Source organism: Paramisgurnus dabryanus, chromosome 3 (genome assembly GCF_030506205.2).
Source record: "Paramisgurnus dabryanus chromosome 3, PD_genome_1.1, whole genome shotgun sequence".
In the NCBI taxonomy this organism is placed as follows: Eukaryota; Metazoa; Chordata; class Actinopteri; order Cypriniformes; family Cobitidae; genus Paramisgurnus; species Paramisgurnus dabryanus.
In genome coordinates this window covers 50,319,164-50,332,031 of record NC_133339.1, presented here as the reverse complement: position 1 = coordinate 50,332,031, position 12,868 = coordinate 50,319,164, and the positions used below count along the sequence as shown (strand labels likewise).

Genomic DNA, 12,868 nt, shown 5'->3' with positions numbered 1-12,868 from the left:
GCTCCGCACTCCACCGTCCGTCAATACCCACCAGATCCATATTTGTTGCAGAGCGGCTGCGTGCTGAAGTGACGAGGACCCATGAGGTCTCGCAAATTCACGTGAAGATCGCGCGATACCTAGTTCTGTCTCTGCCCATTATTCCGTTGAATTATGACGTTTTTACAAACCAGCCCAGATCACAACACGAGAACTCACGTAGACAGAGCAGTACATCATATCCATCCAAAATTCAAAAAATAAGAAGGCTGCTAAAACATTTATTTATGCTCTATCTTTAATGTATTTATTTGAAACTCCCACTGGCTCTTTTCTATTCTATTATTTGTTGTTTCTGTATTAATGACTTTATTTTTGTGTGTTTGTAATGTTTGTATTGCAAATATTTAATTTAAAAAAACACGAGTTCTCGCGTATGCAGGTATGATCACGCGATAAAGTCATGGCTCCGCCCTGCGGAGCTGTCCGGCATCCGTCAAAAATAGAAGCTCTGCGTATTTGTGCCGGAGGGCTGCGGATGGCCGGAGCTGTGACGGATTCGGAGCACAGTCAATGGAAATACACACATTGACTTGAATGGAAACCGATTGACTCCGCCGCCGTTCCGCAACGGATCCGCAGCCGTTCCGCAGTCGGTGGAAATCCGGGATAACACTTCCCTACTATTCGACTATGAGGTTCATAGTCGAATCAGACCTCTCCGAATCGCATCGCCGAATCCTCAACTATAAGAAGTCAGCCCTATTTCACATCATATTTATAATAAAGGCAAAATAGATTGTCAAGAGTTAAAGCAGACATATCATGCTTTAAGTCTGTCCTTTTTATATATAAATCATCTATTTGAGGTCTACATAAAGCGGAACTGCAATGCTTGGGTCTGAATTCCTCATTATTATAGCTCCACAGGCCCCCTTTTTACCCCTTTTCTGATGTGCATCTGAGAGCAACTCATTTTGGTGCTCTTTTTTTAAATACACGTCATACCCTGCCCCCTCTCCAGGTTGCAGAGGTGACACTCGGTTAAACTCCACCCCGTTCTGCCATTTTTGTAGTTTTATAGCAGAGATACGATTATCTAGCGGCACAGAAACGTTTTATTCACTCGTTATTCACAAAATGTCAACAACTTACTGAAGACTTGTCCATCCAGCCGTACATGTTCGAGCCAGAGTCGGAAACGAAGCGAGATGAAAATGAAGACGATGAACCTGCAGAACAACGTCTTCATATGGAGGTATCGCAATGGTGTGTTAATCCCGTTTGTCAATCCGAAGGCTGCAGCCTCCGGAGGTTGCATTTCTAGGCTGCATAGGTCATCAAGACGGTCTTATTTCAGAATAGTAACAATTATAAAGTTGACTATTATTCTTAGTTAATCGTAAGTTGTTGTAATGTGCTCATGACTTGCAAATGTAAGTGCTCAGTTAACTTAAATAAACCAGGCTTGATGACAAAAAAACAACCACAGGCGGCACTGCTAAAACATGACCACCGTTTACTTTACTTTTTTAAAGTTATTTACAGCTTACCGAAGTGCTCTGCTCGACGTCTCCAAAGATAGAAGTAATTGACCCCTCAATCAGACAAAGTCTATCGGCAAATCCTTCTTTATACTGGCGGAGATTGGTGATTAGTTATCCTTGAAGTGCTTCGGGCACACAAAAATGACTTTACCCACAGATATGGGTACATTTCTTACTCTCTCATAACTTCTGCATCCTTGAGCTTGGACTACAATATCGCAGCGAGAAATAAAAAATGGCGGATTGCTCGAAGTGTTGGGCTGGGAGTTGATGTCCTTATTTGGCAGTTCGGCTGCAAATACTGTGATGTAATTGTTCAAAAAACAAAATAGATAATAGAAAAATCAGAACAGGTTGGAAAATATGACCAAAAAAGAATATAAAGATATCAACAAAGCACCTGAAGAGACTAATTTCAACTTTTATGTACTTATAAACACTACACATATACAACAAAATGCATTTAAGAGCTAAGAAAGTGGATTTAGCATGATATGTCTCCTTTAAGAGAGTAACTTGTTTTTAGTGCATTTCTATTCAAAATGTAATACTTTGCAAAAGTTTAACTAAGATGACAGAATAACTGTAACGTTGTTTGCATCTAGAGTAGAGTTTTTAAAGATTAAAAGTTTTAAAGATTAAGATTACTTTAATTTGATTGATCAACACAAATACAAAGCGCCATAATATAACTGATTGCTTACCAGCATTAAAACCACTCAAAATAAGAACATTTATAGGTTTTTGTCTTTGTATACAGCGTCCGCTCCATGAATAAGAGAGCTGCAGCCAAAAACGCCGGTGGCTTTATTATTAACTGACTGAACACTTGAATCTTACCTGGACATTTAGATATGAAAGTTTTTCATCAACAGTATTTGCGTGAAAAATTATAAACATTGAAAATCACCTGCGACTCGACTGTTAGCACGTCCACTATGTTGCAGAGAGTCCGCTTAATTAACGGCTTTTCGATCAGTCCGCGTGAGCTAAAAAATTTTGTCCTGTAATTTTTTACTAGCACAGGCTATATTTCTCTATCCAGCTTAATTCAGCCAAAATAATGATTTATTAGTTTTCATACTTTATAGATACACATTAATTTATCTACTAATATAATATTGAAATGCCATAAATAAATAAATATTCATTGCCTTCTGTACAGGTGCATAAATAATGTCTTAATTTTAATTTCTTTAATTTCTGCTTTGTTCTGTATTTACCCAAGCTCTGTAAATTTGCACTTAAAAAGACTTCTTGTTAAGAAATTGTTCTTTAATTTCTTTGTGTTTAAAAAAGATATATATTTAGCTGTAATATAGCTTGCTAATCTTTTTCTCATAAGGGGAAAGACATGTAGCCAATTCCTTCACCAGGACAGCCCTAGCTGCTATCTAAAAAAAAAAGGTTCGACTATCAGTTGACAACGGCAAAATCTTAACGAATCAGATTCGACTATGAAAATCCTTCGTCGAAAACAGCCCTAGTGTAAAGACGGTCCCTAAATTCACCACTGTAAAATTGTAAATATTGACCAATCCATTTCAGCTTGAGCGAATCTCTGATCCAAGTAAAATCTCATTTGTTCATCCATGCTAATTTAGCAAATTATGCTTTTGCTGTTTACAAACAAAACAACACGTTCTATCGAGTACACTTAAGCTTTAATTACATCTCAAGAATACAACTTTTGTTATGTCGAGATCATGAGAAAACCACTTTCATCATCTCGAGATAACTAGAATTAAGTTGTGATCACGAGAAAACAAGCAAGCAAAAATAATAATAGTGCATGGTGTTAGCTGGGCTACACTAGAAAAATATTTTTGGGATTTTTTAAATAAAGTTAGTATGTTTTACAAAGAAATACTATTTTGTCTTTCTACTTCAAAATGTCTTGTTTATTTCAATGAATTCAGATTCTTGTTTATTGTTTACTCAAATACATTCAGATATTGCGCATTATTTTACAGAGAGCAGATAACGTGTGATACAATGCAGAGGATTATTTAACACGTGAATTTGAAAGGCCAGGGGAACATTTTAATAAAAAATATTGTTTGCCAAGCCATGCTATTTAAAAAGTAAATAAAAGAGGAGTCTCTATGAGAAGTCACACAATACCAGACGTTTCTAAATGTCTTGTACACCATCACTTTTTAGTGTGAAAGGCTTCGTTAGCTGATCCGTGGTGCTGAACTCAAGCCCATAATGTGTTAAATTATCAGCTCTGCATATTTGTGACCCTGAACTAATTTGCGCTGCCCTTTAGTAGATTGCGTTGGTCATTATGAAATTCAGCTGTTGCGCCTGTGTTATTTAATTTGCGGGTTTTTTTTATAAATAAACTGCAGATATTACCACTCCCATCAGCGCATTTCTGGAATTGGTATGCTGTAAATTCTGTAATCTAAAGCGTTACCCTGTTTTTTACTGAAATTAATTGAACAGTGTTTTACTGGGTAAGAGCACCAGCTGGTGGATAATAGGCAGGGAAGCGATTTCTCTTAATTAATGAGATAACTCATCAATGGTGGAAAAAGAGTTAAATGCTACAAATCCTCTAAATTCTTTGTCTGCATGTAGCTGTCTTTTGGACTTTTCCGAGATCTACTAAGTTTGACCTATGATCCACTTTCTGAGGATCTGAATTTCTGTGCTTTGAATTTGAAATTGAATTTGGTGTTTTGAATTTCCTCTTTTTCTTAAAAACCTGAAGCTGTATTTTTCAAAACTGTAAATTCACTCATTGAAAATACATATATTCAAATTATTAAGTTTTATTAAATTACACTTGTCTATAATTTTATTTATGGATTTCAATTCAAATTGTTTTGTCATGTTTTCCATAGAGGTACATCCCAATGGCATACAAAAATATGTATGTAAGTATTAGCACCTTAATAAAGGATGCTGTCTCAGTGACAGCTTGAGATCATTTTCTACCATATTTTTTCTGACAGTGTGATTTGTGTGTTACTTTTTTTGGATTTATTAAACACTTTATTCAAACTATTAGATCATGCTTCTGCAGCTTCATGTTGTTGCAGCACATAATAGAGACTTCCTCAACAGCGTGTGTTTCTATCGTAGGAAAATAACATCTAGATCTCTGTAATCTTTTTATGACTATGCTAGTTTTTAAGTAAAGTTTTATTTTATAAAGATATGAATAATTTAGATGTAACATCTAGCTCTCTTTTCACCTCTATGTGACAACAACAACAACAGATTCTGAATTTTTTTTTATCAGGAAATGTGTTTGTTTCAGGTCCCCTTCAAATTCAGTTATTATTACACAACTATCAGGAAAGGCCAACTTAAGAGAGTCCTTATAAATATTATGAATGCAAGGTTACAATAACTCATAAAATAACTTGAAAGCCTTGTGTTTGCGCTGTGTGAATGAATGTTTTTTCACAGTATGGGGGGTAAACTCAACAGCACTTCTGCCCAGGCACGTTTTCTTGGAACAAACCTTCTTCCCACAGTTTCCTTTTTCAGGAAATGAAACTTAAGGTAGCCCCTCAAATCTGATTGGACAGCGAAATCTTACAATAGTTGACATGTGTTGGTTAGTGTAGAGGGAAGCCAAAGAGGTTGTGTTACTCCTTCAGTAAGGATATTCTGTTGTGTTGATTCTGCAGTACTTAAGTGGACAACTGTAAAAGAATAATGTACCTTTTATTGTCTATGCTGTTTCTTCATGTTTCAGCACAGCGTTGGACTCTGTTTGGTTAGTATATTAATATAGACCAGTGTTTTCAGACTGAAAAACTAATAATTAAGTGCTGTATTTTTTTACTTAATGCATTTTTACATGTTGAGTAGTTTTGACTGCACTTTTTTACTTTTACTTTGTTTTAAACATGTCTCACATATATTTGCTCCACATAAAGATTTGTAACTATTTTTTTTAGAGCTGGGCATAGATTAATCTAGGGTAATCTCATACAAAATAAAATTTATTTTTTGCATAATATATGAGTTTGTGCTGTGTGTAAAGATTATATATATGTAAACACACACACACATGCACATTTTATTTATATCATTTTTTATTTATATAGAATATATAAAAATATAAATAAATATATTTACACGTGTAAATGTTTCTTAAATACATACATGAATGTGTGTGTATTTATAAATACATAATTATTACACACAGCACAAACTCATATATTATGCAAAAAATACTTTAATTTTGCATGAGATTAATCTAAATTAATCTATGCCCAGCTCTAATTAAAAAAAAGTGAAAGTCTATTATTGCATATCTACTTATATAAAGTACTATTGATACACTATGAAATGTATAAAATACTTGCAGATATTTATAGTGTATGTAAATGTAACAATAGTAAGTGAAGAGTTTGTGTATGTGCGTCAGGTGAAAAGTCAAAGGCTTTGAGGCGTGAGGGCAGCGTGAGATTGGTGGGTGGTCAGTCTTCATCTGGTCGGGTTGAGGTGTATCATGATGGACAGTGGGGTACAGTCTGTGATGATGGATGGGAATTGGCTGAAGCACAGGTGGTGTGTCGTCAGTTGGGTTTCTCTGGAGCAACATCGGCCACTTCTGGAGGACGTTATGGTGAAGGTAAGACCCACAGCAAAGCATGCAAGTAAGAGAATATGATGGCTGTGTTTAATGACAGCTAAATTTGTACAACAATTGTGTTTTATTTGTAAATCTGGTTTTAGGATCTGGTCCCATCTGGTTGGATGATATGAAGTGTAAAGGTTCTGAGAGCTCATTGGCTGACTGCGGGTTTAAAGGCTGGGCTATTACTGACTGCACACATAAAGAGGATGCAGGAGTTGTCTGTCTCACTGGTATGCCATCTACTGTATCTGCATTCAATTTATTTAACTAAGTTTGGGAGGAGCATGGTCATGTTTTCAAACCAATCAGAGCAAGAAGAGGTCTGTATATTTAGCCGTCCTTCACCTCTGTTTAGCAGCATCCCTTCCCCCTCCTCCATTGCCTTGCTTTCAACTGGTATATCTATCCCAGTTAAGAAGGAAGGGAGTACTTTGGGTTCAATAAAAATTCTGAGCCTGGACGCCCCCCTCGGACAGCATGCCAAATATGCTTTATTATCTTATCTGGTGTGCTAATGCAAACTTGTGAATTGTAACTTTATTTTTAGGGGTCTAAGCACTAGAGATGGAGCACTGTTGCCTCTGTTGTTTAGATTATGCCATTATTATAATGTTTCCACCGTGTTTGATGTGTTTGGATGTGATAATGTGTCAAATAAAAAAGACACCAGAGTTAGTGAAATGAGAAATGATCTCTGCAGTATTTAGTACATTTATATTGCACTAGATGGCATGGCACTATAAAAACTACAACAGCTTTTGTAGTTCTGAACAGTGCTCAAATTGAATCAAGTCTTATGAGGGGTCCCCACCTTGACATAGCAGCAAACCCAAAATGGCAACACATTGCTACCTTTAAACACAAATGTGTGATTTATGTAATACTTCCCAAAATATTTTTGTAAAAGTTATAAAGTTTGAAAGTACTTTGCAATAATTAGGGGCGAATCTAGGTTTTTTATATTAGTGTGATTCAGCCTCCAATTAGGATGTGATTTTAAAATATATATTAAAAAAAATGTCTGAATACTATAATGCTCCGACATTACGTTGTGTACTGTTTTTTGATTAAAGAACTACACAGATGCAGATGTCATCAGTTAATGTACACTACACACCTTGTACTTTGATGTTTGCTTTGATCCAGGCTGCAGGACCCAAAAAAAAAATGAAAAATTGGCTGAATGACGGAGCAGAGCCGACGACTGCTGACGTTTTCATATGAGATTTAAATAGGACTTAAAAGTGACCACGAATTTGTGTACCAATAGCAGGGTTTCATGTCAGGAATTTGGGGAACACAGAACACGAACCCAGATGCGGACGTTTACAACAAAAGGAATTTATTAAACATGAGGGGAAACAGGAAAACAAAACCCACGAGGGGGCAAAACAAGACAGGGAAAACACGACGCTAACTAACACTAAGCTTGACAAAACTAACATTAAACTTATCAAACACAAAACAGATCTAAACTAGGATATAATACAAACTTACAGGAACCGACAGGGCATGAGACAAGGCATCAAACAAGGCAGGAAACAAGACGAACGTGCACTGGACAACAAACACAAGGGGCTCTATTTTAACGATCTGAAACGCAAGTGCGAAGCGCAACGCGCAAGTGAGTTTGTGGGCGGATCTTGGGCGCTGTTGCTATTTTCCCGGCGTGAGAAATATCTCTTGCGCCGGGCGCAAATCAATAAGGGGTTGGTCTGAAGTAGGCTCATTATTCATAGGTGTGGTTTGGGCGTAACGTCAAATAAACCAATCAGAACGCTAGCCAACATTCCCTTTAAACGCAAGGGCGCAAGTTCCATGGCGGGTTGCTATTATTATGACGGATTTACCAGGCGCACGCCAGGAGCGGTTCACAGCCGAGGAGACCGACGTCCTTGTACGGGGGAATCCCACGCTTGCCAGCATAAATCGGGCACGCCGTGTAACGGGAGGTGGATCTGCCTCAGGACTTGACGCCAGCAGAGGACATCGCTGCGTCCACCCTCACCGCTGAAAGGGTTTGGGGGCTTTGAAATCGGACCCAAGAAACGCAAGCAAGGTCCAACCCCAAAGTACTCTTACAAATCAAGTTCATATACATTAAGGTTTCTTATGAAAACATTTTAACTATTATTTACATAAAATAAACGTAATACAGCCACACAACAAAGTTATGAAAATATTTTAATCGTTATTTGCATGAGAATAAATAAAAACTATCACCACAATGCTCACCACTATGATTCCCCTTATCTCGTGTATTAATATTTTTAAGTGTAACAATTTATGATTTGCAAAAATAACTGTTGCATCTGTGTAGATTAGATAAGCAAAGTGTATGCGCGTTGTGCACGCTATACATTATGGTCAAGCATGCGCCCTTAAAATAGCATAATGAACCACGCGCAACGCGCCACTGACTTTAGACTAGTTTTTTTTGGTTAGTAGAGCAATTGTTTTTTGAAACTGCAAAATAGCATAAGAGATGGTTTGCGCCGCAACACGCCTCCTTTTTGCGCTGAACCGCCCAGGGAGCGCAAGTTCATTCCCTAGTTTGCTGACGTGCATCTGTGGAGGGAAAAACACCGCTGTGCGCCGGCGCAAAATACGAATGATACATGCGTTACTGACAAAGTCAATTGCGCTGGGTGCAAGATAGGGCCCAAGGACTCTTAAATAGGGAGAAAGTAAATTACATACAGCTGGAAATAATTACAAGTAAGGGATCGGGGAAAAAGTGACGAGACCCGGGAAATGCGTGGTCGGAATAACCCAATACTACAACCACACATTTCCCACATAGAACATATGTACTGTCAGAACCCTGCCATGCTAAACTAGATCTAAATACCAACAGGATCCGGCAGGATTCTGACATTTCAGTCACTTGATTTTGATGACGCGCGGGGGCGGGACTAAGGGCAGATGGCGGGCAGGAAGTAAAAATCTGAATACGTCTATGGAGGGAACCGTTGCAGAGAGTCCGTATTGTACAGATTTAGATCCAGTTTCAAGACATAGACATAGAGGAGTTTATTAACATATGTTAGACGTGACCTGTACCTCATGAAGATGAGTGAGTTTTTGGTAGAACTGAAAGATTTACCCAGAGCCGGCCCAGCCACTAAACGACACTTGCAATTGCAAAGGGCCTCGTGGCCAGCAGAGGGCCCCCTAAAGTCACTTAGCTAGTGGTTGAAAAAAATCATTCATCAAAAGTAACATAAAATAAATATAAATATTCATTATTTATTATTATGGCAATGTTAAAAAGGCTGTTACTTGTTATTATAGTTATTATGAAAGTTCGCTAATAAGATCTCTTTCTTGCCGAGATTGATTGACACACAGCATCCAGCGCAGCAGCCAATCAGTGCCCGCGATCTATGTGCAGGCGAGAATCCCGCCCACAGAACGCAAAGTTGAGTTGAGCCGGATCGCTGATACAGACGCGAACTTTTGCTGTTGCTTTAAGGACAATTTCTTTAATGTTATGTGTGTTTGTGCGTAAATGCGAAGTAAGTGGATCTTATTTGACTTCGGTAATGACCAAACCTGTGTTCTGTTTGACTTCTCTTTCTTATATTTGCCATCATAACGTGAATTGGTTTATTAAGCTTAATAATTAATATTTAAACGGTTTAACATGGTAAATTAATTCTGTTACGCTTATATTTCACGTATGCCATTGTCATTTCTACATATTTATGTCATTAGTGTAATTATATTGTTAAACGTATATTGAATTTAAAGTGTTTTATGTGTAAGAGTAAACAAACTCATGCGCATATGCGTGGTACATGCACAGACAGCGAACCGTTTTTGAACCACCTGCTAGCATTTGCACAAGTGTATAATGTCACGGTTCAGTGTTTAATATTTAAACTATAGCAATGCATATGACATACAGTAGTCAGCTTTGTTAGATTAATGTTATGAGTGCAATGTTAATTGTTAATCTTCAATAATTAATATTATTTGCAAGTTAATTGTTATTATCCACAAGCCTATGTTTGTGTCAGATTTAGCTCATCTCAAACAAGCCTATTAACTTTTGTTATGCTATTTACGTAAGGGATAATATATAGTGAGGCGGTTGTTATAGCGAATGTTAGCTACTATTAACCTTGTTTGTGGTGTTTTAGATATTATTGTTAATTTTGTTTATTTGAAAAATTTAAACATTTAAGTGTTATATTTATTATTTTATATAATATTTTATTTAAGTGTTATTCTATTTACTCTATTTCATTTAAATTATATATAGGCTGTTGTTTGTGCCTCTTAATCTCTGGTGTCAATTAAAAAATGTTTCTTTGATGGTCAGTGAAAATCACTTTATGAGTCTTTTTATTCAGCAAGTTCATCAGTGTGTGTTTATTGCACTGCACTGCCTTTCAGTTCAGTCAGTGGTATCATATTTTTCTGTTAGACATCAAACATGGAACTCAAATCAAGAACTCAAGGGGGCAGTTTCCCTGAAAGGAATTAAACTAGTCCTAGACTAAAATAAAAGTAGGCTAAGAGCTGTCCAAACTGAAAAAAGCTTGCACTGACATATATTAAAATACACCAGTGCCCTTTGTTTTGCCTCAAAATCCACACAAATAATGTTTTTAGTAAGGCATTTTTGTTAAAATTAGTTATGTTTTCTAATTAAACTAAGGCCGAGTCCTGTCTTAAGATATTCCCTGTCCGGGACCACCCCAAGGTCTTTTATTGTCATTCTGTAGGCTACATGTTGCCACATAAGAACGAAATACGTACTCAGGACCAGCAATGTAAAAAAGATCATTAACATACAGTATACATAGAATAATTAAAACATCATTTAATAGACACATTTAAAAAAAGTAACATAGTAGATATAATATGTGCAGTTTAGTCATAAGGTAGTCATTGCTTTTCTTTAGGCCTTACTTAAAACGGTCAAAGGGGCCCCGACCAAATTTTGCTTAGGGCCCCCAAAGGTCTAGGGCCGGCTCTGGATTTACCGACAGTCAAGGCGGTTGACATCACCGACTATCTGGTCCTTCAGACATCGTATAATGTCACGCTGGACCAAAGTCTTGACTACTACTGTAATGGAATTTTTGTTGAAAGGATTTTTTTGCCTGATCTTGAACTTTGGGATGGTGTGATTCCTAAAGTTGAATGTTTTTTTTTAGAAACTGTATACTTCCAGAAATACTGCGACAGCAAGTTACAAACTTACATGTGTAATGTGATGAAAGGATATTAACTCCAAGCACTCTTGAAAGCTGTGTGATATATTTCTGTTATATCAATAGTGTCGTATGAGACAAGATGACATTTTGAATATTGTTGTGATTAAATGCCATTGGTTTATTTACAAGATTTTTTAAACAATTGTTATAATAACTACAAGAACATGGTGTGCAATAATACATTGGAATCCATTTCATTTCATATAATACATATTGCTAGTACAATTAGATTAGTGGATAAAAAATATTACATTTGAAAACACATGATGTGACTGATGACCCTCCCTCCTCTTTACTCTAATGGGATGACAGACTCCCAAAGATTAGACAAGACACAGCAAATAACAGGCATTTATAAATCTTCAAGCTAAATCTTTCAGCCAGGACTAGGCCTTCGTTTAATTATGAAATATAACTAGTTTTAAACAAACATGCCTTACTAAAAACATTACTTGTGTGCATTTTGAAGCAAAACAAAGGGCACTGATGTGTTTTAAGATGTCAGTGAAGGTCGTTTTCAATTTGGACAGCTCTTACATTTATTTAGCAAACTAAAATGAACTGTTCAAATTTAGACAGCACAGACATAGGACCACATGTGATGTAGCGTTCGCACAGCTAAAAAATCTGAATTAAAACTAAGAAGTTGGGGAGCCCTGTGTAGAACTTTGTCATCTTCGTGGTTTGGTCCAAAGATCTCCCAGCTCTGTTGTGTTATGTCTCAGAACATCCTTCATCTTCTCAATGTCATCCATCATCAGCTCAGTCTGGCATCCGGCATCTGCATAGCCTGCAATATAACAGTGGGGAGCATAATTAGTTACAGGTGAAACTTGAGAAATTAGAATATTGTGCAAAAGTTCATTTATTTCAGTAATTCAACTTATAGGTGAAACCTTTTTACAATATTCTAATTTTTCATTCTGAGTTTCATAAGCTGTAAGCCATAATCATCAAAATTATAACAAATAAAGGCTTGAAAATCTGACTTTGCATGTAATGAGTCTATATAATATATTAGTTTCACCTTTTAAGTTGAATTACTGAAATAAAATTTTGCATTATTCAAAATTTTCGAGTTTCACCTGAAATTCATGAATATGAATTATGTGAATTGTTGTGGAGTTGGTTGACAACCTTTTTACAAACATTCAAGTTCTCTGGTCCAATTACACAGGGTGATTTTCTGACAATCACATTTGTAACATTTAATAATAATGTTAGTTACACATCTTAGTACAATATTTAACCTTGATCATTTTATCCCATTCCCACTGATGCCCTCTGATTGTGAGTAGTTCTCAGCTGGCTGCTTCGGTTTGGAGCGCTCGGCTGTCTGCGTCAGATCCGGGCTCTCAGCTGTCTATTGGAGATCCAATAGCCTCTGTACATTCCGACCGTCTTTGTTGACGTTCCTTAAACTTCGTCATCTGCTCTCGTGGCAGAGATGCCTATGATTTGAGTTTAGTTTTTGGTAAGTTAACCGAGGTTGAATGTCAGAGCACATT

At 36.8% G+C, this 12,868-nt stretch overlaps 1 protein-coding gene across 1 annotated transcript in view; it reads left to right on the top strand.

The window, feature by feature from the left end:
• Nucleotides 1-5,102: 5,102 nt before the first annotated feature.
• The window catches only part of LOC135761084 (galectin-3-binding protein A-like), a 23,878-nt gene continuing 16,112 nt past the window's right edge, over nt 5,103-12,868 (top strand). The window contains exons 1-3 of the mRNA XM_065275170.2: nt 5,103-5,262; nt 5,920-6,126; nt 6,231-6,362. Coding sequence (XP_065131242.1) covers nt 5,202-5,262; nt 5,920-6,126; nt 6,231-6,362 — 400 coding nt within the window. The 5' untranslated portion in view covers nt 5,103-5,201. The remainder of the gene's footprint in view (nt 5,263-5,919; nt 6,127-6,230; nt 6,363-12,868) is intronic.